Here is a 27,009-nt window from a genome sequence, read left to right as displayed (position 1 = left end):
GAAAACATGTTAATAATTAGAACCAAATTGAGTTTTTCAGAAATGCACTTAATGAAGAAAAATTGATGACTACTAAAAGACTAAATCAAGAAAAGATAAAATAGATCTTGATGAGATTCTTGTATGATTAGAAGTAAAGATCACCATTATCATTTGCTTGCTTTATGAGCTTTATATGCTATCAAATGAATGTGTAGAACTCACCCCTATGTGGTTATTTCATTAAAAAGGAGATCTATGTAAAATAACCACCATACTTAAAAATACACATTACATATATGATAAAGCAATATGTGATTTGGTACAAGCATCAAAAGCATGATATATAAAAGCTTAAGTAACCTTTTTGATAGAAAGTAATAGTGATAAATCTATGCATCAAAAAGAAGAATTTGTAATATCTTATTTGCTCAAAGTATGCATTGATGACATCATTTTTGGGTTCTACTAATGAAGAATTATAATGAAGATTTTACTTAGCTCATGTAAGGTGAGTTTGAAATATGTGTGATGAATGAATTAACATCTTCTCTCAATCTTCAAATTAAGACAAACAAGAAAGGGGATCTTCATTGACCAACGGTAGTCCACAAGAAAATTCTTATAGAAGATTGGCATGAAGAAGGTACATCTATGACCCCATCTTGTAGAATTTGAAAAGGATGAGCAAAGTAGATCTATTGTTTAAAGCTGTATTGAAGCTTGATAGAATAATTATTTCATCTTACAGCTAATAGACCAGAATGTATGCTCATTATGTGCACTTGGGCAAGACTTCAATCTAACTTTAATGAATCTTATTTTATTGATAACAAATAAATCATAATCTGAATTTTTGATAGAAACAACTGATTAAGATAAAATTGATTAAAACTTAGCTAATATGTCTTATTGATAATTATCTTAAGGAAATAGAATCTAAGCTAAATTGATTCTGAAAATAAAAATTGACTTGACCTTGATAAATCTTTCCATTGCTCACATGCTTGTCATTGAACTATCTTGGTTAATGAAACTATCTCTTTAGTTCAAGTGATATGTGCTTGCTTATATTTAGGCAATCTCTTGAGTAAAGTGACTCAACAAGCAACTATTGTCATATCTTATATTGAGTCATCTAGTTTAAAACAAAGAATATGTTGGATGAATGTTTTGTATCTTGAAGAAACTAATGACTCTCCTTCAAGAAAGAAAAGGAGTTTGTTAATAATGCAGGATCCTTGAGCAAGAAAAATGAGAGATCTCAACTTGAAGGATATCTCCATATAAGGTACAATAAACATTCACATGCAAACAAGAGAGAGGACCTTCCTCAGCCAAAAGTTCATACATAAGAAATCTAGTAGGTATTTGACTGAAGAATGCAGAATGAAATGGTAATTCTAGATACTTCTCTCATAAATTAATTGAGCAAAGTCAATAACTTAAATCTTATTATGGCATGATTGAGGCCTTTAATTATTAATTTTTGATATCATGTCTATAATTGATTGACTTATACTTTTAGAGATTGTTTCATGGTTTGCCCAAACTAGAATATATCTTTGCATATGTCATAACCATGAAATACACAAGTTTATGCTTAAAATTTTGATCTAAAATAACTTGTGTGAAATTATGAATCCATGAACATAATGAAAATGTTGTTTGTATGATACACAAGATTAATTCCTCATTCTGCTCTTTCATGTAAATTACTTGAGAATAACAAAAAGAGAGAGAGATAAAGAAAAGAAAATGAATATTATTCAAGAGGTGTAGAATCTAAGCAAAGGCAAATACTCCAATCTTAAGGAAAAGTAAAACAAGCATAATATATTCGGGACATTTGGAAGGGATAAAATCCATAATTAATTACACTAAAACAGGAAGAATTCGAAGTAAACATTTTAACCCTTCTATATTGCTCATCATAGGGATGGTGCCAATGGGGAGGCTAGTGGTAGTACCCGGCACTATTTGACCCAACTATTCGGTGTAGGGCATATTAGGGACGGCACAAGAGGGAGGCTAGTGGTAGTACCTCGTGCCCCTTCCCAACTCCACCGGATAGGGAGCAAATAGAGTATAGAGCATAAGAAAGTAAAAATAAAAGACAAAGTAAATGAAAGTATATAAGAAGAATCAAGTCAAAATGGTTAATCACTTGAAAACATACTTTAAGGAATATATCAGTGCGAAATTATATTTAAATAGGGGGAGTTTATTTGAAAAGAACTGATTTTGATCCTTGACATTCTTGTTCTTAGTATTTTAATGCATGACTTAACACATGATATATTTTACTAAATAAAATGTTAATGTAAGAAAAACAGAATTAATTTTGATGCCTTGGTTGATTGCTCTGATACGCATCCGAAACATATCTTTTCTTATCATTAAAATGTACTAATATTGGTCTAAATGATGTGTCTTTCAATGATCTTGATTACAAGCAAACATTTTTAAATATATGATTATGTTTTGATATTTAAAAATTCATTGAGCTTCATGTATACATTGCTGAAAAACTGTGATTAAGAAATTGAATTCTATAAATACATGTACCTCAATGATCATCTATAAAAACTGTGATTTAGAAAATCTCTTTTGATATTCACTAATGAATCCTAATTGACTTGATCTTTAGAACTTAAATTGTGTGCCAATTCATATTTTTATGTATCAAATTGTGCTTATTTTCTAAAGGGATAAAAGAAAGTTTGTAAAAGAACTCTAAGATGTATCAAAAACTACATGAATTCACATTTTGGTACTTGTGCCCCAATGCTCTTTTTATCATAAAAGAACCTTGAAGTCATTAAAAGTTAATGATCCAACATGATGATATGACTTTCAAGTATATAAGTTTTGATCTTTCACTCTAAAAATTAATTAAAATTACTCTCCTGTTGATAAAATACTTAATAAATTGGGCAAAAGGTCTTAAACGAACAAGCTTTCATACTTAGTGAAGAGAGAGTAGATTTCCACTCATGTCCTTCCTTGAATATCATTCATAGTACTTTTTGAATTAACCTAAGGAAGATTCCACCTACACTTGATTAGAAAACTATCTTTGGAATCTACATTTAGAAATCACTTCTGGCTCATATTCTAAATATCTCATTCCTAAAGCCAAACACATAGAAATAAGATATCATTTTATTAGGGATCATGTGCAAAATGGAAACATATGAGCATATATGCACTGAAAAACAATTAGCCGACATATTCACAAAACCCTTGAGTAAAGATAGATTCTGCACGCTAAGGAGGAAATTAGGCATATGTGATCCGTTTTATTGAAGAGATATAAAAGGAAGCAAGCAGTCTCATGATACATTCCTCCCATTTCTAAAAACCTATGAAACATGAGTCAAACTTGTAATCTATAGATTCCTTACTCATGTATCATTGTCCCAGAAAGAATTTATAAGGATTGGAAGCAAGAAAAATTTTTAGAAGCAAAAAGAAAGAGAAAAGAAAAATTCTGTACTTGGGTCGACCCAACGTTGAGTCGACCCAAGAAAATTCTTGAGTCGACCCAACGTCGGGACCCCACTGTTAAAAGGGGGACCCGTGAGCTATCTAGGGCACTGTTTACCCTTTGTCCTCTTCCGAAAACCCTATTTTCCACTCTCAATTAGAGTCTCCCTAGGCTGATCTTAGCATCTATATTTAGAGCCTAGGCTAGAAATCTAGTTCTCGTATGTATCTTGCCTTTTCTCATATGTATCTTGCTTTTTCCCTTATGAATCTTGTCTTTCCCTTATATCTTTAAATCTTGATTGTGGAACATTGTACTTTTCATCATTTTGAGTATTAATATATGAAAATATTCCTATTTTGATCAATGAAGTCTGAAGTTTGTTCTTTATTGCATCTTTTCCCATATATATGTTTTTGATGATAACAAAAAGGGGGAGAAGAGAAGGAAAGAGTATATAAAGGAGAAGAGAAGGAAAGAGTATATAAAAGAGAAGAGAAGGAAAGAGTATATAAAGGGAGAAGAAAGAGTATTACTTTTGTGAGAAAGAGTGAGTAAAGAAGTTATGAAAGAGAAGAGAAGGAAAGAGTATATAAAAGAGAAGAGAAGGAAAGAGTATATAAAGGGAGAAGAAAGAGTATTACTTTTGTGAGAAAGAGTGAGTAAAGAAGTTATGAAAAGAAAAGAGAAATAAATGGGCAAACAAATTGAAAATCATATAAGAAAGCTTACATATCTAAGGGGGAGCAATTTGTAACAATGAAAATCATCAAATCAAAAATTTCTATCATAATTCAGAATTTGGCACATATAAATTCAGAATTTGGCACGCTCCTTTCTCACCCCGATACATAAGCTGAAACTCTTATTTTATCTCAAATTTTTGAAGTTTCATTGCTAATGAATTATAAATGAAAGGGGGAGCCATTCAAAAAATCAAATTGGCAAATTTTGAATGATATAGGGGAAGATTTCACTTATATATATGAAAAGCTGAAATTCTGAAATTCAATCCCTTTTATAAACTGATTTTAAAGACAAGTATCAATAGGCTTATACTCTTTATTTTGTAATCATCAAAAAGGGGGAGATTGAGGATGATAGTGTTATTTTGATGATTAACAAGCAATTCTCTAGAGTATGCTATAAGTTAAAATTGATACTTCATTTATAAGTTCATTGCTCTCAGTACATTTGCTTAATTGGAAATATATATATGGTCTTGTTCATTTGGATGAAACTAACCTTGAGAATGCAGCAAAGTGTGGATTGAGTCGACCCATAGGTTGATTGGGTCGACCCCGGCACATCGAGGAATCATCTGGCACACTCCTGCAAAAACAGCACAAATGAACAGTGAGTTGGGTCGACCCAAGGTAAGCAAGAGTCGACCCAACCTCCAAAGAACCTCAAAATGCAAAGGAAGAATGCTCTCTGGATTTACTGAGAGGGTCGACCCAAGAAGAAGTTGAGTCGACCCAAGTAAACCTTGAGTCGACCCAAAAAAAGGTTGAGTCGACCCAAGTGAAGAAAGGCTGAAATTCAAGGCTCTGAATTTTCTGAAGCTGACCTTGGGTCGACTCAAAGAAAGGTTGGGTCGACCCAAGGCAACAGAAGGCTGAATTTCAAGTTTCTGTGTTTTCTGAGAGGGTCGACCCAAGAAATGGTTGAGTCGACCCAAGTGAAGGTTGGGTCGACCCAAGGACAGGTTGAGCCGACCCAAACACGGGCTGAACATAACGGCTAGTTGTGCAGAAATGCTTTTTGGACTCCCAACGGCTATAAACGGCTAGTTTCTTCAATCCAACGGTCAGAAAGGACTATTTGGAGGTTGGAGAAGTATTTAAGAGGGAGTATTCATCAGAGGAAGCAAGCTTTTGGGAAAATACATTAAGTGCATTCAAGAGAGAACCCTAGCAAGGCAAGCTTCATCCAAGTGCTTCATTCAAGAATCAAAGAAAGGGATTGAGCAGATTCAAAGAGGCATCAAGAGCTCCATCCTCCCTTGAAGAGTGAAGCATCATTGACAAAGAAGAGCAAAGCCACTTCAAAGCGATAAATACTTTCTAACTCTTCTTTGTAGTTTATATTGTTTCATATGCTCATTTAGGAGTTTGAATCTTTTCTTTTCATTTGTTAAACACTTTGTAAAGGTTCGTTGGTGAGCCCGCAAAACCAACAAAGGTTTTTGGTGAACCCGGAAAACCAAAGTTGTATAGGTTCATTGGTGAGCCCGCAAAACCAACAAGGTTCTTGGTGAGCCCGAAAAACCAAGTGTATAGGTTCGTTGGTGAGCCCGTAAAACCAACAAGGTTTTTGGATTGTGAGCCCGGAAAACAATCCAACTGTAATCCGCAAGATTATAGTGAATTCCCAAGGGTACGCTTGGGGAGTGGACGTAGGTGCTAAGGAGAGCACCGAACCACTATATATTGGTGTGTTTGCATTGTGTTTGTGCTTTCATTTTCTCTTGCTTTATCTTCTCTTCTTGCATTAGATTAACTCACTTAAATAACCTAAGAGAGCATCCATCGCACTTAATTAAGAAAGTTTTAAAAGTACCAAAAATTTAGAAGAAACCAATTCACCCCCCCCTCTTGGATTGTCACCTTGGGCAACAGGTCCCTTTTCTTTGAGAACTTGGAGGTGCTTGACGAGTGAAGGAGGCATGGTGGAGAAAATTTTCATTAAGATTTTCAAACAATTGCCATGCCTCATGGTCACTTTTAAGCATGAAAGTTCCCCCGCATGCGGCATCGATTATCTGACGGTTTCGTTCAGTCAATCCGTCATAGAAACATTGCACTAGCTGCCATTTAGGTATTTGATGATGTGGGCATTTACGAATTAGATCCTGAAATCTCTTCCAAGTTTCATGAAATTCTTCTCCCTCAGTTTGGAAGCTAGAAGCTTGTGATGGCACGTCTAAACTGGTTCGTTCTTCCTATGAGAAAATATTTTTTAAGAAATTCTTGTTGCATTTGATCCCAGGAACAAATCGAATTGGCTTCTAAAGAATTCAGCCATTGCTTGGCTCTATCTTTAAGGGAGAAAGGGAATAGCCTAAGTTTCAGAGCATCATTAGTGAAGTTCTGAATCTTGACAGTGGTGCAAATCTCAAAAAATTCATCTAGGTGTTTATATGGGTCTTCGTTGGTGAGCCCATAAAAAGATGAGAGCATTTGGATCACACTAGACTTTATTTTATATTATACAGCTGCTACCTCAGGTAATCGAATGCAAGATGGAGAGGTATAAATGGAAGGAGTGAAGTACTCCTTTAACAGCTTGGGTTGTTCTTCAGCCATCTTGATAGATGGAGCAGATCCTATGGTTCTATAGGTGCGGATTTAGCTCGAAGGGCCCTAATAGAACGCTCTATTTCAAAATCAAAAGGTACTAATTCAGGAGATCTGGAACGACACCCTAGCATACACTAATATTCTTCTAATCAATCAAGTGCAGTCAAGCATGCATTAAAACAAAACACATCAAATCCTTGTATTTGCCCTAAAATCATTAGACAGCTCCTAACTGGTTTGAAGAGGGCACCTAAGCCTCCAATCCGATCTAATGAACTGAGTTGACCAGGTAAGCTCCCATGTAAGCGGGGGGGTCACAATGCATTCGCAAAGGTCCCACTTAAAAACCACTTACCTCGAACAGATGAACTGTCTTCCTTATAGGGATAAAGCTTGCCTATACATCAACTGAGCTACAGAGCGAAATTGGTGCAACTTTCGGTGATCTTCGTCCTATTGAGCTCGAATGTCCCTAGGGGCCAATGTCTAATTGATTTTAATTAAAATGATAGCTATGTGAGAATTAATTCACCTAATTTGGGCAAGAATCTGATGATGAAATCCAGTTCTTATCTTGTTGGGGTGATTGCCCTTACTATATGCGAATTAATTGGTGTATGTGTATCAAGCATGCATTCACACTTTGGCTGAAATTAAAATCAAACAATCATCACAAAATTCCAAGCTAATTGGAAATCAATTTAAATAATAAAGGTTTAGAGGTTACCAAAGAAAATTTTCCCAGCAATTTTTTTTTATTTTTTTAGGCAAACCTCTAGAGCATTCCTTTTCCAGTAGTTCTCTTTTTGATCGTCCCAGATTTTCTCTTCGATTCCTGATCAATAATATCAAAAATTAGTAAGAGAGAAAAAAAAAGAGATAAGGAAAGTAACAAAAATAGAAAATATTTTTATTTTATTTTAGATATATATATATTTGAAAGTTTAATTTATGAAAAGAAAAACAACTATGCTAGCAATCCCCGGCAACGGCGCCAAAAATTGATAGTCAACTTTAAAGACGACGCAATAGTACGTATCTGGTAGGATAGTGATTACGGGTATCGATCTACAGGAATTAGGGTACATTTGTTTTCTAAAAAAATATTTAAAAAGGAGAGTTTGTGAAGAAAATTAAACTAAGAAATTTAATAAAAAATGCAATTAAAATGATATCAGTTTGAGGAAACTTAGGGCAAGAAATTCACTACTAACAAAGCAACAAGGATTAATTGTATTTTAATTTATTCTTGGATTAACATGCAAATTGGCTACAAGCCTAATAAGCATTCAAATAAAATCTTATTAAGTCATTATATGGTCTAAAGCAAGCACCTAAACAATGGCATGAGAAATTGTTGCTTTGTTAGTAGGTATGTGCCCAGATCCGGCAAATGCCTTTTCCATATCAGCCTTGAAGTACATTGCTAATAAGCATTGATTCTAAGCCTTTCTTCTATTAGCCTTGAAGCCTAATAAGCATTCCGGCCGACTACTCTACTATACTCTACTCTACTATACTCTACTATAGGCTAGGGCTAGGCTACTTCTAGCTTCTATAGTGAGTGGCCCTTCCGCTTTGGTGTAGTTGTAGTTTGTATTGTACTGAATTGAACACATATCAAACAAAGGCGATCAATCAGTAGTTGCCCTTCTCCGGCCTGGGAAAAGCAGCGAACTCTAGAAGCGTTGGGCCTTTTTTTTTTCATGGTCGCGACTGTTGTATTGTAGTAGGTCGGGGGAAGCTACCGCTTCTTACAAAAGTAATTTAGGAATATCCATCTTCGGTTGGCATGAAATGTCTACCCTAAACTAATATGGTAGGACATTGCATCTTTTCTAAGCATGGGTGATCTTTTATTAACTTAGTGATCATGAAGAACAGTTGTATAAACATCATACTTAAAATCACAGAAATTAAATATGAGATGTAAGAAAAATATTCATTTAAGAGTAAGAGGATTCATACAACTCCAAGAATATAAAATTAAATATATTAAATCCGTGTCCCTTTGTTAGGGCTGCATCCAGCCCTAGTGAAGAGATCAGCCTTCCATGGAGAATTGAACAGCCGCAGCAGTGGAGAAGAGGACTCCCATCACGAAGAGGACTCCCATCACGGCTATCTCCTTCCTTTCTCCATCTTCTCCCTTTTCTGGATTCGGTGGGAACTCCCTTAGCATTTCATCTCTTTTTTTTTCTTTTTCCGTGGGAAGTTCTTCCCACAATACCCAAAATCCTCTCTTTCCTTTTTTACTTTGGTGGGATTCGGCCTGAGAGAAGCTTGCCATGGGATCCGTCTCCTCCTCCTTTTATAGCCTTCACCAGCCCTCTCTCCTCCCCTGTTCCGAAACAGGGGAGGATGGAGTTCCTTGCGAATGGTGGGGTGCTGACCTACAACTGGCCGTGAGCTCGCTGGGAAGGTGTTTGGATGGATTTGGAAGAGGAAATCTGGGATACGTGCTGATCCGGAACAAACTAACGCGGAGGAACTTGGATATGGCTCGGGTCTTGGGATACTTGTGGTTTGGTTGGCAGCTGGATAAGGATCATGCTGAGATGCACGGATGCGGAAGGTGCTGGGATTTTGCTCACGGCTGAGAGGGGATAAGGATGAATCGCGAATGGCTGGGAGATGATTCGGAAGAAACTACTACTGAATTTGTTCTGAAGCTGGGGTCAATCCGGAGTGCGTGATGCGTGGGAGGAATTCGTCACGGGTGGAAGCGGTTCTGGGATGCAGGGGCTTCGGAAGACGTGGAAGGTTGGGTAGAAATGTGGGAAGAATCTCATAGAGGAGGAGGATCACATGTGTGAGACTTCCCATGTGGATGGCTTACACGTGGAATTTTAGGAAAGCTTTGAATGACTAATTACAGATGTGATAAGGATTCAAATAGTACAATGTGGGAGTTTTGGGAGAGAAAGTTAAAACATAAAAGGTTGAACTCGATTGGATGTGAAAGGAGCAGATGAATTGGGCTGAATCGAAAATCTGAGAGGGTCTGATTCACAGGGTGCATACGATTCGGGTTCAGTGATCATCCAAAATAAGTTAGACACGACTTGCATAGATTGGACTCGACCAATAAAATCAATCAAACTTGAATTATTCTAATAATTTATTAAAATGCAATGATGAAGGGGGATGAGTTTTCTATGTTTAAATTTAAAATATGTGCATAAAAATAATGATAAGTGCTATAAGTAAGAAGTTAATTTATGCATTATTTAGCACTTATCACTTATGCCAACTCAAGAGGCATCACATGCGAACTCAAATATTTTCGTGAAATCAGGGAGGCGCAAAACAAGAGCTTCGATCATCCTTTTCTTAATTTCGTGAAATACTTGGGATGCCGATTTTGTCTAGATAAAGTCTCCTTTCTTCATGCAATCCATAATGGAAGATATTATTAAATTAAAACTCCTGATGAAGCGGCGGTAGAAAGTGGCCAAGCCATGAAAACTACGTACTTCCGCTAGAGACTTGGGCTCGGGCCAATCTACTATCATGCTTACCTTCTCAGGATCAGCAGAGACACACCCTCAGAAGACACTATAAATCCTAAGAAAGTGACATGATCGATCAGAAAAGCACACTTCTTGGGGTTTGCAAAGAAGCTCTCTTCTAAGAACATCGCAAACTTGCCTTGAGTGTATGAGATGGAGCTCTTGAGTTCGACTATATATGAGGATGTCATCAAAGTATACAACGATAAATTTATTCAGAAAAGGTCTAAAGATCTGAGTCATCACCCTCATAAAAGTACTGGAAGCATTTGTTAACCCAAATGACATGACTAACCATCGTAGAGTCCATCTTTTATTTTGAAGCAAGTCTTCCATTTTTTCTCAGGATGAATCCGAATCTGGTGGTACCCACTCTTCAGATCAATCTTAGAAAAGACTGTAGCACCAGACATAGAATCCAAGAGGTCGTCCAACATAGGAATGAAAAAATGATATTTAACCATGATTTTATTGATGGCACGGCTATCAATGCACATCCTCCAAGAATCATCTTTCTTGGAGGTGACGAGTGCAGATACAACATAGGGGCTTAGGCTCTCATGAACATATCCTATTGCGAGGAGTTCATCCACTTGACATTTTAGCTCAGTATGTTCATTTGGGTTGAGCCTATGATGTGAAAAGTTGGGCATAGATGCTCTCGGAACTAAATCAATTGCGTGCTGGATATCACGCATCAGAGAAAGTATATCCGAAAGATCATCAGGAAAGATAGAGTGAAACTCCTCTAGAATAGGAGCCACGACGGCGGGGTGCTCAAAAATGGACTCCACACTGATAACTCGAGCCACAAGTGCTAGCAATGGAGCAAGTTGCTGCTGTTGCCGTGGGCACCTACCCTTTGCGATTACCGTCTGAATTTAGTTTGATACTTAGGAACTATTATTATGTACCTGCTGCTAGCAGAAATTTGATTTCTGTATCTTGTCTAGCACAGAAAGATTTTGATTTCAATTTCAATAAAGACTACTATTCCGTTTATTTGAAAAATAAAATGGTTGCGCATGGTTTTATGATTGACAGTCTCTATCACTTACATTTGGATGTGTCTATGAATGTATGTGAGCAAACAGTAAGTATCATAGGATCAAAAAGATCTAGAGATAAAGAATTTCTCATCCTCCTAAAAGGTACTTAGGTATACTTACAGAGGAAGTAGGGAAAGTGTTCCTCATGGGAAATAGGGATCATTCTAAGGATCCCAATACCTACAACGAGGTGATGTTAGACATCGATTCCGAGAAATGGTTGGAAGCGATGAAGTTAGAGATGAACTCCATGCATACCAACCAAGTCTGGACCTTAGTAGATCCACCAGAAGGTATAGTACCTATTGGATGTAAATAAATCTACAAGAGAAAATTAAGTTCGAATGGCAAGGTAGAGACTTATAAGATAAGGTTAGTAGCGAAAGGTTATAGTCAGCGCGAAGGCATTGACTATCAGAAAACCTTTTCACCTATAGCCATGCTGAAGTCCATTCGAACATTGCTTGCCATTGCAGCATATCATGATTATGAGATATGGCAAATAGATGTGAAAACTGCTTTTCTAAATGGATATCTTGAAGAAGATATCTATATGGAGCAGCCTTTGGGTTTCACTTCCAGCGATGGTGATCACAAGATCTGCAAACGGCAAAGGTCTATCTATGGACTAAAGCAAGCATCTCGGAGTTGGAACACTCGTTTCAATGATGTTATCAAATCGTTTGATTTCATCAAGAACGAAGAGGAACCGTGTGTTTATAAGAAGGTTAGTGGGAGGGCTATTGTATTCCTCGTATTGTACGTGGATGATATCCTCCTAATTGGGAATGATATTCCCATGCTTACTTCGGTCAAGGTATGGTTGTCTAAGAAATTCTTCATGAAAGACCTTGGGGAAGCATCCTACATTTTGGAAATTAAGGTCTATAGAGATAGATTTAAAAGGATGCTTGGCCTATCGCAGAAAATGTACATAGAGAAAGTGCTGAAAAGGTTCAGCATGGAAAACTCTAAAAGAAGATTGCTACCCCTTAGGCATGGGATTCATTTCTCCGAGAAGATGTGCCCCAACAGATCTATAGAGATTCAACGCATGAGCAAGATCCCTTATGCTTCGGCTATAGGGAGCCTCATGTATGCCATACTGTGTACACGACCTGATCTAGCACATGCTGTGAGTGTCACGAGTAGATATCAGTCGAATCCAAGCAAAGAGCATTGGACAACTATGAAAAACATTCTTAAGTACTTGAGAAGAACTAAGGATATGTTTTTGGTCTTTGGAGGAGGATCAGAATTAAAGATAGAAGGATACACAGATTTAGATTTTATGACTGACATTGATCAAGTGGGACTATGTAATTTCTAATTGGATTAGGAGACCCATGTATGGAATGAAGGGAAAGATCCCTTCCTCCATGCGTGTGGAGCAAAGAAGGAAAGAGGGAGGGGCGTCCGCCCCTCCTCCTTCTCACACGCACAAAGAAAGGAGGGGCGTCCACCCCTCCTTTCCTTTCATGGTCCATATGCCAAGAGGAGGGGCGGATGTTCCTCCTCCTCCTCCTTGTTCACGTGGATTGCCACATGGCATGAGCACGTTCCTTGCATTCTTTCCAATCACTTTTAAGTAAGGATTGTGATAGAATTAAGTAAGGAGTGTAGCTGATTTTAGAGGGATGAATCAAAGAGTGACTGACTCTTTAAATTATTCCTTGTTTGTATGGGCATGAGATATCTATTTAAAGGGCCCTGGCGTGAAGCATAGGAGGATTGAAGTCCCCTTGCAGCTGGCCACCCTTCCTCCCTTCTCCTCCCTGGCATGACAAAGAAAGAAGAAGAGGCGTCTTCCTCATCTTCTCCCTCCTTCTTCTTCCTCTCAAAGTAATCAAGGAGTTGATTAAAGGAAGAGGAATTCAGCCATCAAAGGTGATCTTTGCAAGGGAGCTAGCACCCCGGTAAGATCTTGGAGCGATCTGATCCTCGTGTGGATACCTGTAGAGCGATCTGATCCTATGATCATCAGATAGCGGTGAAGCTCTACCCGCTTGAATGTAAAGATTAAATCTTTATAAATTCTATACAATTAGAAATTGTAATAGATCTGAAATTAATCTAGTCTTTTAATTTTAATCTTTTCTTTATATTTCATAAATTTGAGTTAGAGAACTCTAGAAAGTTTTGAAATCTACATTTCCTAGAACGTTCATGAGATGAACGATCCCACGCGTGTCTTTCCGCTGCGATCGTCGCGATGTATGGGGGGGGGTAATCCGACAGAGATTAAATTCAATATGAAAGAAGTACACTCTCTCTTTGAACCCCAATTATATTAAGCCCTGCAAGTGATGGCTTGATATATATATATATATAAATATATATATATATATATATATATATATATATATATATATATATATATATATATATATATATATATATATATGTACTTTCTATTACTTAGCTAAATGTTACTCTTGTTGGGCTTCAATAAGGCTGCACACAAACAAACGACAAGAAAATGGAATACCAAGGGCTTGTTACTCTTGTTGTCTAGACTATCCAGACTCTACCTCTCCAAAAGATAAAAGATTTCTTGTAACTATATCCACTACCTAGATTCAAAGTAACCATGGAGTGTTCCTTGTTGATGCTTCTATGTATTATAATTCCCAGATTAGCTTTCAAAAGAGAGAGAGGGCAAGTTTTATCTCGTCTCAAGACTAGACTGTAGAATGACATACTATGCAGAGTAGATCGACCATGTCGGCCGGCCAAGATCTGAAACGAACATTAAATAAAAAATAAAAAAGACACACTAGAAGAAAAATAATTAGGTGAGAGAACAAATATTTTATTAAAAAATTGAACCACACAAAAAAGCTCTCTTACGAAGAAGGACGACTCTCACTCTCTCATCTCTCTTTTCTCATGCCACACTAAAGGAGACACCAAAAGCCTCTTTAAATAGAGCATCTTATGGGCAGAAGGCTTGATTCCTACTCAAATTCAAAAACCAACACCTACTAAAAGATAAGACTAGAGACCTATTTTAAAAGGAATAACTAAGTAGAATAAAACTAGAAATAGAATCCCAAAATCATTAAAACTAATTATCAATTAAACAAGAATTCTAATAGGATTAGGACTTAGCAATGAATCTCAATACTCTCCCTCATTGCGAAGTCTGTGCCAACAACATTGAACTTGTCAATTTTATGAAATGCTTCAAGTATCTACATATGAAATCTAATCTTCATTAATGGAGTCTTCTTGTTGCCCAAGGAGACAACCCAAGAGGGAGGGGGGTGAATTGGGTTTGGATTAATTATTGATAAATTAAAACTTGATTAGTAAATAATTAAATCTAATACAAGCAGGTTAACTAAGCTACTTGATGAGGAGATTGGAAGAGACAAATAACCAATGCAAACACAAAAAAAATTTATAGTGGTTCGGAGCCAACCCTTGCTCCTACGTCCACTCCCCAAGCTTCACTTGGGAGTTCACTATAATCCCGTGGATTACAGCCGGTTGTTTTACAAGTTCACAACCCAACTTGTTGTTTTCGCGAGATCACAACGAACTCAGTTAGTTTTCACAGGTTCACCGACTAGAACCACCCGATTGTTTTCCCGGGATCACAATCAAACCCTTACACCGTTGGTTTTAACTTTGGCTCACCAACAAACCTTGCAACCCTTGATTCAATCCTCTGATTGAATCAAGTAAGAAAAATAGTTTGGAAAAAGATACAAGGAAAGCTTCTTAAAAAGCAAATATGAATCAATATGAATAGAGTAAAATTAGAAGCCCTCAAACAGATTTCGGAAGAGGAAGAAAGGGCTTCTCGAACTTTGAGTCTCCTCTTTGAGAGTACTGAAGATTTGATGTCAGAAGAAGAGCCTTGAATGCGAAGAAAAAACTTCTAGGAATGAATTGAATGCGTTTCTTCCTTCTTTTCCTTGTCTTTTCTCTCAATGGACTCTTGGTAGTTGGAAAAACCTTAATGCACAGATGGAGTAACTCTCTTGTTGTCTACTACTGTTTACTCTGGCTATTTAAATAGTCCCTTTTGAAAAATAGCCGTTAGACACTGATTTGTAGCCGTTCTGCACAGTCTGCACCTCCTGACAATGTATTCGTTGGGGTTGGAGTCGACTCGCTCGATCTGGAGTCGACTCGGCTGTTGCTGGAGTCGACTCATGCTTTACTGGAGACGACTCGTCCACTGTTCAGGATTTGAATTAAAGTGTCGTCCCAACCTGGAGTCGACTCGGTCGAACCCTGGAGTCGACTTGTCAAGATCTGGAGATGACTCGGCATTTTGGAGATGGCTCGTTCTCAGGATTCCAGAGATCTATTTTTCTGCATTTCTCTCTCGAGTCGACTCGGATCCTCTTGGAGTCGACTCGGCTCTCAGAGCCTGAAAAATCGATCCTCTGTCTGTTGATCTGAGTTGCTTCGGAGTCGACTCGGACTTTGTTGAGGTCGGCTTGGCTGACTTGGGGTCGACTCTCGAATTCTCGGAGTCGACTCGTTCACAGGGTCACTGAGTTTGGTTTTCTGCCTTTCAGTCCGTTTTCCTCTGAGAGTCGACTCTTACATGATTAGGAGTCGACTCGCCAAACGTTGGAGTCGACTCGGTAACAGGGTCTAGAAAACACCTCTCTGTCTTTCTGTCTGTTACTCCTTGAAGTCGACTCAGATCTATAGAGAGTCGACTCGTCAAGCATCGGAGTCGACTCGAAGCCTTCTGGATTCGACTAGGTAACAGGGTCTAAAAACCATCGTTCTGTCTTTCTGTCTGTTACCCTTTGGAGTCGACTCGGAACCGTCGGGAGTCGACTCGGCAAGCATCGGAGTCGACTCGAAATCTTCGGAGTCGACTCGGTGACAGGGTCTGAAATTCATCTTTCTGTCCTTCTGTCTGTTCTCAGTCGGAGTCGACTCGTAGTGTACCGGAGTCGACTCGAGCTTGTGCCAGACCCTCTGAAACACTTAGAGTCGACTCGCAATCTTCCGGAGTCGACTCGAGCTTCAGACTTTGGCTCAATTGAGTTCAACACTTAGCCAAATTACTTTGAACCAAGGCTCGATGCTCTTAAAGATAAATTCACATATATTCGCCTGAAACACTAGATTGAATTCATTAGTACAACATGAAATATACTCAAATGCTTTGAGCTCATCAAAATCAAATAGGGGTATAATCAATCACTCCACACTTCTAATAGTTCAAACTTTAGAGTAGCTTCAAAATCAATTAGTATACTAAAAATCTTGTCGAGTATCAAGTCATAACATAAATTATCTCCACAAAGCATGTATCTTCTTCCTACTTGATCTCTGAAACTATTCAAAATTAGTCATATTTTCAACATCATGGTTGACTAAATCTTCATAAGAAATATCTATATCTCAGATAGCTTCAACACAAGACTCTTCTACATTATTTGATTCCTCGACACCGATCTCTATAGACGGATCAACTGTAGCATCCTTTGATTCTTTTTGAGCAACTTCAGTCACGATCTTTTCTGAACTTAATATAGCATCCATGTGATCAAGCTCCTTCTGCTCTAGATTTTCTTCTAGACTTGATTGATCCTCAGGCTGATCAACGTTGCCATATTCTGAATCTTCCAAGCTTGAACTAGTCTTTAATTGATCAAGCTTCCCCTGATTCAAATCTTGAAGTCTGTTTCGACTTACATAAACCAATCTACTAGTTATCTTCTCTCCCCCATGCTCTGAAGTAAAGGACGCAACATTAGATTGTTAGAGCGTCACTGTGCAATCTTGAATTTTGTCAATTTTTCTACACCTATGATAATTCTTTTTGAATTTGTAATTTTTTTTTTCTGATTAAGATTTTTATCTTTCTCAAATTCTTCAACTAGTATTTTTTAAAATTTTAAATTTGTTATTCCATTTCTTATTTTTATTTTTACTCCCAAAAAATAAGATCTCTTCTTTTTAAGGGGATATAGTCAAATCACATATATGAGTATCAAGTACTTCTTAATTAATAAGTATATTTTCTAACTCTGCTAATGTAGGTTGTTGAGTCCATCTAGAAATAGGAAGCATATAAGCACTATACTCCTTATTTAAACTACGAACAAACAATCTACCCCATTTATTTTCATCATAACGAGAATTTAGATCAAGCATATCAAGCTCATCAAACAATTTCTTTTCTTAGAGAAAATATTGGGAGATTGTAAGATTACCTTACTTGAGAACACCAATCTCATTATCTAAAAATTAAAACCGAGCCTCATTAGACTTCGAGTGGAGAGCAGCAAGAATATCCTATGCTATTTTTGGCTCCTCTATACTTTGAATATGCTGATAATTTTCTTCATCCATATTAGTCCTAAGAATATATATAGCATTTCCAGCATTGATCTCTCACTTTTTTCTCACTTCTACATTGTCAGGAGTTTTTGGTGGATTTGCCGTATCTGTCCTATTCACAATCTTCTATAATTTTTACTTAATCAAATAAGATTTGATGTATGCCTTCCAATATGCATAATTGGTGTTGTTCAATTTTTTGATCTCAATGCTAGAGATGGTAGTAGCTTCAGCCATGACGATTCACCTCTGGAATCACCAAACAAGAGTCTACACGCGTGCACCGCTGCACAGCAAATTACTCAAAGCTCTTTACTACGCGATCTACGAACACACAAATAATCGATGTCCAAGCCTATGGCTCTGATACCATATAGAACGGCATGCTATGTGGAGTAGATCGACCGTGCTAGCACAAGATCTAAAAGAAATACCAACAAAAAACAAAAAAGAGATACTGAAAGAAAAATAATTAGGAGAGAAAAAAATATTTTATTAAAAAATTGAGTCACACAAAAAGGCTCTCTCTCATGAAGAAGAACAACTCTCATTCTCTGTTTCTCACTCTTGTCTCACATCATACTAAAGGAGACATCAAACGTCTCTTTAAATAGAGCATCATATAGGCGAGATGTTTGATTCCTATTCAATTTCAAAAACCAACACCCACTAAAAAATAAGACTAGATAACTATTTTAGAAGGAATAACTAAGTAAAATAAAACTAGAAATAGAATTGTAAAATCATTAAAATAAATGATTAACTAAACAAGAATCCTAATAGGATTAGGACTTGGCAGTGAATCTCAATATGGACTTGCAAGGATAGAGATTGTTTTTGGTTTTTGGGATTCCATCGAAAGAATGTAATTTGTGGATTCATGTTGAAGGTATTTGTATATTATGACCTGTAGGGTCCAAGGATGCAATATATGTGGCTTAAGAACAAAAATTACTTCTAAGCTCTTCAGCTTGTCAATCAAGAGAGTTGACCATGTGGTCTGAGATGGTGCTGGATGCAATCAGAAAACAAGTAACAAAGCATTTGTCATAAGTGTTTGCTCCTCATTATGATTAAACAGGCTTAACGGTTACAAGGATGGCCAGATATGATTTGCTTGTGATGTTCTTGAATCAGGGGAAAGCTTCAAGGAACCTATTATTGCTGCATGGTACGAGAATTGTTTTGCATGCTGTCCAATCAAGATCGAGATTTACTGAGGAAGCGCCACAAAGCTCGGCGGGCAAGGAGTTGGGCTTTGTTTATAAGAGAACGGTCGGCCCATCTAAGTGGATCCTAAGATACCACCGTCTCCATCGCTGCACTCAATAGTTCTATCGTCCCTCACGCGGGCTCCCGTCCGCAGGAGGCTGAATAAAATCGCAGGGGTAGATCGCCTGGACTTGTTTGGCCTGATGTTTCGAGGGGCAGAGGCGAAGAAGGGCTTTCTTCCGATCCAATACCGTTTAGCCGATGGTCGCCTCTCCGACCAGCTGAATCCTAATCAATCCCGTCTCTCCGAGCAGCAATCTAAAGAGAAATAAGAGGGGTGGAAAAATAGTGGTTGAAATGGGCGGTAGCGGCGGCGGAGAAAGGACGCCGGAGGGTTCGGAGGAGCAGCAGAAGCGGTCGGAGATATACACGTACGAGGCGCCGTGGCACATCTACGCGATGAACTGGAGCGTGCGGCGGGACAAGAAGTACCGGCTGGCCATCGCGAGCCTCCTGGAGCAGTTCCCGAACCGCGTGGAGATCGTCCAGCTGGACGACTCCACCGGCGAGATCCGCTCCGACCCGGCCCTCTCTTTCGAGCACCCCTACCCCCCCACCAAGACCATGTTCGTCCCCGAGCGCGACTGCCTCCGCCCGGACCTCCTCGCCACCTCCGCCGACTTCCTCCGCATCTGGCGCATATCGTCGGATGACGAAGGCGACGACGAGAACAACAAGAAGAGCAACTCCTCCTCCAAGTCGTCGTCGCGCGTGGAGCTCCGGTCCCTCCTCAACGGCAACCGCAACTCCGAGTTCTGCGCCCCCCTGACCTCCTTCGACTGGAACGAGGCGGAGCCGCGTCGCGTGGGCACCTCCTCCATCGACACCACCTGCACCATCTGGGATATCGAGCGCGAGGCCGTGGACATCCAGCTCATCGCCCACGACAAGGAGGTCTACGACATCGCCTGGGGCGGCGTCGGCGTCTTCGCCTCCGTCTCCGACGACGGCTCCGTCCGCGTCTTCGACATCCGCGACAAGGAGCACTCCACCATCATCTATGAGTCGGCCGACCCCCCGGAGACCCCGCTCGTCCGCCTTGGCTGGAACAAGCAGGACCCCCGCTACATGGCCACCATCATCATGGACTCCGCCAAGGTCGTCGTCCTCGACATCCGCTTCCCCACTCTCCCCGTCGTCGAGCTCCACCGCCACCAGGCCAGCGTCAACGCCATCGCCTGGGCCCCTCACAGCTCCTGCCACATCTGCACAGCCGGGGACGACTCCCAGGCCCTCATCTGGGACCTCTCCTCCATGGGCACCGCCGGAGGCAGCGCCTCGGCCGGAGGCGGCCAGCAGGCTGCTGCCGCTGCCGACGGCGGCCTTGACCCCATACTCGCCTACACCGCCGGGGCCGAAATCGAGCAGCTACAGTGGTCCTCCACTCAGCCCGACTGGGTTGCCATCGCCTTCTCCACCAAGCTCCAGATACTCAGGGTTTGAGAGTCAGACATACAGAGGAACAAAGAAAGGTTCATCTATCTATTGGCCCCTGTTATCATCTCATCATCTGTTTACTGATATCAGGGATTTCTCACCTTCATTACTCATCCGCTGCAGATGGGATAAAATAGAACGATGGTTTCTTACTTGATTTAGATTAGCGATGGGCCATAGGTCAGCTTGGTTGCTTCTCTGCTGTGAAGATCTGATCTTGTGATCTTGCCTGCTGGTGGTGTAATGTGTAGTTTGTTTAGCTTGTGACATTGCTTGCTCTTAGAAGTACATCTAAAGTTATCATTTATTATCCCAGAAAAATCAGTAGATTATAAGTTAAGATTCCATGCAAAAAAAAAACTTATGTATTAAGAATACTGCATTTTCCTAAAGATGGTTAGGGATGGAATGCACCTTCTGTAAGCTGACTTAGTAAGGACATCAATCTTATTATCTCTTTCTCATTTTTCATGCTGGGATTCATGTCAAGGATTCCCCCTTTGGTTTATATTTTATATGTTTTTCCAAGTGCTTTTTCTTTTATCTGTGATTTTGCATGTTGTCTATTGCCTTTAGTACACTCAAATATTCTCAGCCTATCAGGTTGATGTAAATTCTTATAGCTTGCTAGTGCCTAGGGATTTATTTACTGAGGTTAGAAATGGAAAACGACTTGTCATGGTGATAATTCCTTCTTCCAATATCTGGTACTTTTCATGTGGTGGTTAGGATGACTGGACTAAAGATTGCATACATGCATTCATTTGCCCCTAAGCAAGAAGTGAGGTATTAGACAAAAAGTTTTCCTATTTAAAGGTGTTGGGATATGAGACCAGTTGGTAATGTAGAGGTTGTCTTTTGCCTTCAAACTTTACTTCCAAGAGTGTTGTTATGAAGTTTAGAGTGCTTTGATAGTCAACATTGTTCTTCCTTCAGCCTACTATTACTTGTAGGGGCCAGATTGCCACTCATGTGTTGTGGGTTTAATTGAAGGAGAGATGATCATAATAAGAAGTTGTTGGTGTACTTGCTTATTGAAAGTGGTTGGTCACCTAGGAGTGGGGCATTGAACTAGTACTCCAACAGGGAACATCTCATAATTCCCTCATCTCAAAGGACTTGACCTCACGAATCGAGAAGATCCATTAGTGTAAAGTCAACTATTTGGATCAAGTAGTGGCATTATGTCTATAGGATTAACAGAGTAGCTAAATAATGCTGTGTTTGTAGTATAGTAGATTTTATTGTATGTAACTGACATGAAGCTAGTGCTTGATAAGTTGTATAGGCAAAAGTTGGTTTGAGGTTTGACTTGGACCTGGTGTGAGTATTGGTTAGGAACCGATCGTCAATACAATATCGAAACACTGAGGTTCTAACGTATGATACAATGTGGTGTCCCAATATTATTGTATCAAGACTTCTTTTCTTTCTTTTTTCTTTTTTCTTTTTTTGTGTTTTGATGCTATTTGGTGTTGCTTAAGTTTTTTGTTTAGGATTTGGTGAGGTTTTTGGCATGGTATTCCCTTTTTTTTTGAGGTTTGGCTATTTTCAATGGCAAAAGAAAAAGGTGAGAAAAGAGATTGTTGAGATATATAGAGGATTTCGGCTTTGAGGAGGCTAGATATGAGTCCTCTTCCTCTTTCCTTTGCGTTCAAAAATGACAACAAAAAAATATGCCAAGGGGTTTTATCAGATAGCTAGTATTGCTCACAACTAATTTGTCCAGTCTTTGTCGAACTTGATACCAACCGGTACCAAGCAATACAAACCGTGATTCACCAGTTTTGAGGCAGTTAGGGTCAAAATATCTGATCGATCGTTGGACTTATCTAGGATGCCTTGTACGGACTAGTACTAACCTGTTCCTCAAACCATGGGTTGGTTGCAATGGTAATTTGTTTTTTTTAGTATGCACTCCCATATTGGGAGGTAGGCAAATTTGTCATTGATGACCTGTAATTTATTGTTTCAAGAATCTCAAGTCTACATTTTTATTGTCAATTGGGGCTTATCCCAATGATCACACCCCTCTACTTAGCAACCAGATATTTTGGATTTGAGTCTTGGGTGTTTGGGTTCGAGTCTTGGGTGGTGCATCACCAAATATTTGAATCTGCATGATTATGAAGTATCTCTTTGATAATGATATCAATCACGTCCTAAGAGGAGGTCTTAGCTTTGCAAGTTTATAAAGTACTTCAATTTAATAAGGAGTTCCATTATTGCAAATCCGATTCAGCGTATCATATTATAGATGCTTGTTAGTCGTTGATGCATGTGACATGATGTTCTAAGATACATTAGTGCTACATATTGCATGCCTTGAACATATCCGATACATATTAGAAAGTAGTACTCAAGGTATGCCATACCGGCCCGAATCAAACAATACAAGGCATATCGTACCATACCAGCTCTATACCCGATACGGGTGGCATATCGACACTTGGTACGCCAAAAATATTATGTACCATACCATACCAATACCGTGCTAGTATGGCAATGATACGGAATCTGGTACCAAAATAATGGACCTTGGTAGTACTTGTTGATCCGAACGAGGGAAGTGGGGACATGTAGCCTTCGTCCTGATCGCGGAACAAGAGAGAAGAGTTTGAAGGACAATGGGATTTAATAGGAAGAACCTTTTAAAATCTGGTGCGTTCTCTGTTACAGACACTGTACCTTTACCATAGAGGCTTATAATCCCATTTTAAAACTCCATAACTCTCCTTGCTCTTTTTCCTCCAGACCTCAGCTTTTATTTCTCTTCCCCTCCAACTGATTGACGTGGGGCTCGGGCTACTACTTCTCACTGGCTCCTCCACGTCCCACGTCGTTGCAACAGGAGCCGTGCCTGATTCGAGATGGCTTGGGTGAAGGTTTCTTCCTCCGCTTAACGTGGCTCTCCCACGTCCTCGCAGCGGGAGCCGTGCTGATTCAAGATGGCTCGGGAGAAGGTTTCTTCCTCCGCTTAACGTCGCTCCCCGCGTCCCATGTTTTCGTAACCAAACCCATGCATGGCTCGGGGAAGCTCGAAGAGAACGCCGAGCTCGTCATGCATGTGTCTCGCTCGTCGTGCGTGGAACTCAAAAATGCAAGGGCTCATCGTGCATAGGACTCGGTCACGTCGAGCTTCCTCTTCATCGTGCGTGGAACTCAAAAATGCCAAGGCTCGTCGTGCATGGGACTCGGGCACGTCGAGCTTCCTCCTCGTCGTGCATGGGACTCAGACACGACGAGTTTCCTCTTTGTCGAGCGTGGGATGTAGGCACAGCGGGCACAGCGTTCTTCCTCGTGCCTGGGACTCGGACACGACATTCTCTAACTATCCGAGACTCTCTCTCGAGTGTTGGAGATCGTCTCGGATCACTTGTATAGCTAGAATACATGGCAAACATTGGGTTTAAATGTCATGTTTCTTGAAAAATAGTAAAATGATGCTGGATACTTGAGGGATAAGAGGAGTCTCTCTCTTTCTGCTTGTGGATGTCAATTTTTCTCACTGTAGATAGTCAATTTCAGAGTCAAAGATGTGGATGCTATATATAGAGTATAACTTGTGGTCTGTGGTTTGAGTGATGACCGGGTGATGGAGCTCATGGATGTTGATGCTAAGATATGGAGTCTGGATTATATTATTGTGATAATCTATTATGTTTTATAGATAGCTTTCACATGTAAAAAATATATATTTATATTATTATCTTGTAATAATATCCTTTTTTTGATGTTTATCTTATTGGCTAATTTGTATCAGGATGTATACATATCCTGTATTGGTGTTCATCATTCATGATGGATAATTATCCAAAGGAAGAGGGGCCTCTAGAATAGGAGTACGTGGCAAAAAAGATTTTGTAAATCTGGCTTTAAATTTCTGAGATCAAAAGTAGCTGATTAAGACTTAAGTTCAATTGATGATATGTGAAACCTATTAGATCATGAGCATCCCCTAAATTCGAATCTTCCTTGGTTCTCTTTGGATAATATGGGTTGGCCCATTTAGTGACTCATATACAAGGTTACATAAGCTAGTATGCTTGAGGGATTAAACCTTGTTTGGTGATGATGGGTTTAGACTGTCTATACTTCAGTTGCTCTCACAAGCTTGGCAATTCAATATTTTCCTTCAGTTAAGGCCTCAGCAAATAGAATATTTTTTTTCTTTGGGGAGGGGGGGAATATATGACCAAAACCAGAGAATCTTCTCCAACTGAGTGTTCGTTATATGCTGTTTTGTATTGGCTCTTATCCTCTATTCATTCTTGAGGTAAGTTCGTTTATGGGTGAGAATATCTGAGCAAAACCAGAGAATCTTTTGGTTGGCCTTGTTAACTCTAGAGATTGCACTTTTGCTAATAGTTGAGGTTGACATTTCATTTTGAATCTAAACCTGAATCTTCGTCTTTTAGGGTCTCATTTGAGATATTGGAAAAAAAGGGAGAGAAAGTTGCTTCATGGAAAATATATAACTTATTTTTTGTAGGGCTGATGAGGATTCTCTTCTGGCATATATGGTGGCACGTTATATGTAAACCAAAGAATGGAAATGGACTGGCAATATATGTTTAAAAAGGATATGCTTTTACTTGGACCAGTGCTGTAAAGATATGATTTTGAGCATGAACATTAAGGAAAAATTAGTTTATCTTAAAGATGGTTAGGGTTAATTAGATTATTGTCTTCAGACAGAACTTCAGATGAAAGGGTTAATTGAAAAAAAGTATTTGTTTTATTCTTCCCAACAATGTAATGGATGTTGTCTTTCATTCCTGAGGGAGGAGTCTGGACCTAGGAGTCCCATTTTCAGTCTTGTCCTGTCCACCAAGACCCTTAAAGAGATTACTTCTAGAGAAAGCTTTTGGTTGGGAAACAACCTTGGATGAGTTTTTGGCTTGTGATTGTTACGAAAAGTACATCCTCCAAAGTGACATTTGTCTCTGTATTTGTATCATCTGAAAAGCGGACATAGAATTGCTAGCCTCCTTTGAGTTATCAGGTCAATATATAGTTTGCCACAGTTACTGAGTAATAAATGCATATTGGATGGTTTTGAATACCATTTCAAAGAATATGCATTTGGTTGCCATTAAGTTGGAGTTTTAGATTGTGGACGGCTGTAAAAGTTGGAAGAAAAGGAGAGAAGCTTTCTCTAGATCTTTTTCCAAATGTCAAGCAAGTGTTATGCAGAACTCTTCGGTTCCCAACATCATGCAGGGAGGTTAAGTTTCATATACTGTTGTGGGTCTTTTTCTGTAGAAAAATTGAATATCCTAAAATATGACATCTTAACGTTAATTTTATAAAATTTTATAGCTCATTGAAATGAGAGCCATCTGATATTGACAGAATAATGAGGGGATCATAATGCTGTAATACAGGTTGAGGTTTTGGCCATCAATTCTGATGAACCAAGCCAAAACTGACCCTTAAAACTCAATGCACTTCCAGCTAATGGCTGGTTTCAGCGCAATTTCTTGCATGTTTGACCAGTTCCGGCCAAACTGGTTGCAAATGTATGTTTACCTATTAAATTGGTATATAGTTTCAACTTAGACTGTTTCTTCAATTCTTCAAGTATGTTTGGCTAAATGGTCTTGTTTTTTTTATTTTTCATTGCTTGATTCAAGTTTCCGTTACTTATGGATGATGAAATCTAACATGTGGGAAGCAATTTCTTTGTAAAAGAACATGAATTTTCGTAACTTTTTGAACATTGGAAGCATTTAGGAGTTCAATTCTAAGATATCCAGGAGAAAATGTCCCCTAGATGTAGGAGGCTTTGTTGGGGCTTTTTAAGAAAATTTAAGGTAGGCAACAAGTGGCTTTTGTGGCGAACAAGATCCGTGATGGTGAATTTACAAGATTCGAGCTTGGTTTTGCTAGATCTTAAATCGAACAAGCATCTAAATGGGGCAAATATTATTGAAGTCCTTTTCTCATAACTTCGGTTGCCTTTGGCATGGCTGCCTATTTTCTGTTTTTTTAACCTAAAAACTGAAACTTTGTTTCCATCTTTTCCTAAATTTTTAAAAATGTTAACATATTTGGTATGCTTGATTGTTTTAGAATATAAACTTCTAGAAGTGGTGGTGATGGTGGTGGTGCTGGCAGCAACGATTGCTGTGGTGGTGGTGGAAGCGGCAAAGTAGAACAAAACTTGTTTCTCATTTTGAACAAAGCGAGTCACTTTAGTGGCTCTCTCTTTTTTTAAAAACCAGACTGGAGTTTTTTAAAAGCAAACCATTAAAACTTCTCTACAAACCTAGTTTTTTTGTCTTGGTTTCATATTTTAGTTTTTTAAACCAATAACGAAACAATGCAATAATCTCAGATAGGGCCTTATTTATACATCCTGTGCTAATATTTGATACTTAATATGATGGTGAATATTATATCAAGTTCATGTCCATATGTTGTTTTATGTTAGTATGTTCTATTTATATAGATATTTACATTTTTAATGGTTAATAATTTGATTGTCATCTACCAATTTAATGCAATATAACTCTTTAATACTTTCATTGTTTTTTAGAAGATCTTGTAATGTCACATAGTTTTGACCTATCAATTTGAAAACAGAGAACCAGATTGCTAGCAATTTTAAATAATACAATATGCTCAAATTTATGTGATACATG

At 38.8% G+C, this 27,009-nt stretch overlaps 1 protein-coding gene across 1 annotated transcript; it reads left to right on the top strand.

Moving 5' to 3' along the window:
- The first annotated feature begins 18,981 nt into the window (after positions 1-18,981).
- Positions 18,982-20,833, top strand: LOC120104822 (WD repeat-containing protein LWD1-like). The gene is made up of 2 exons (XM_039116652.1): positions 18,982-20,397; positions 20,486-20,833. The coding sequence occupies exon 1, from the start codon at positions 19,223-19,225 to the stop codon at positions 20,366-20,368; it is 1,146 nt and encodes a 381-aa protein (XP_038972580.1). The 5' UTR covers positions 18,982-19,222; the 3' UTR covers positions 20,369-20,397; positions 20,486-20,833.
- Positions 20,834-27,009: the final 6,176 nt, after the last annotated feature.

Source organism: Phoenix dactylifera, unplaced genomic scaffold (genome assembly GCF_009389715.1).
Source record: "Phoenix dactylifera cultivar Barhee BC4 unplaced genomic scaffold, palm_55x_up_171113_PBpolish2nd_filt_p 000117F, whole genome shotgun sequence".
Taxonomy (NCBI): domain Eukaryota; kingdom Viridiplantae; phylum Streptophyta; class Magnoliopsida; order Arecales; family Arecaceae; genus Phoenix; species Phoenix dactylifera.
Note: the sequence above shows the minus strand (reverse complement) of the source record. Positions and strands in the feature narration are given on the sequence as shown.

Bases quoted from the DNA above. Each gene is read 5' to 3' on its own strand.
- LOC120104822 (XM_039116652.1), top strand. From the start codon at position 19,223: ATGGGCGGTAGCGGCGGCGGAGAAAGGACGCCGGAGGGTTCGGAGGAG.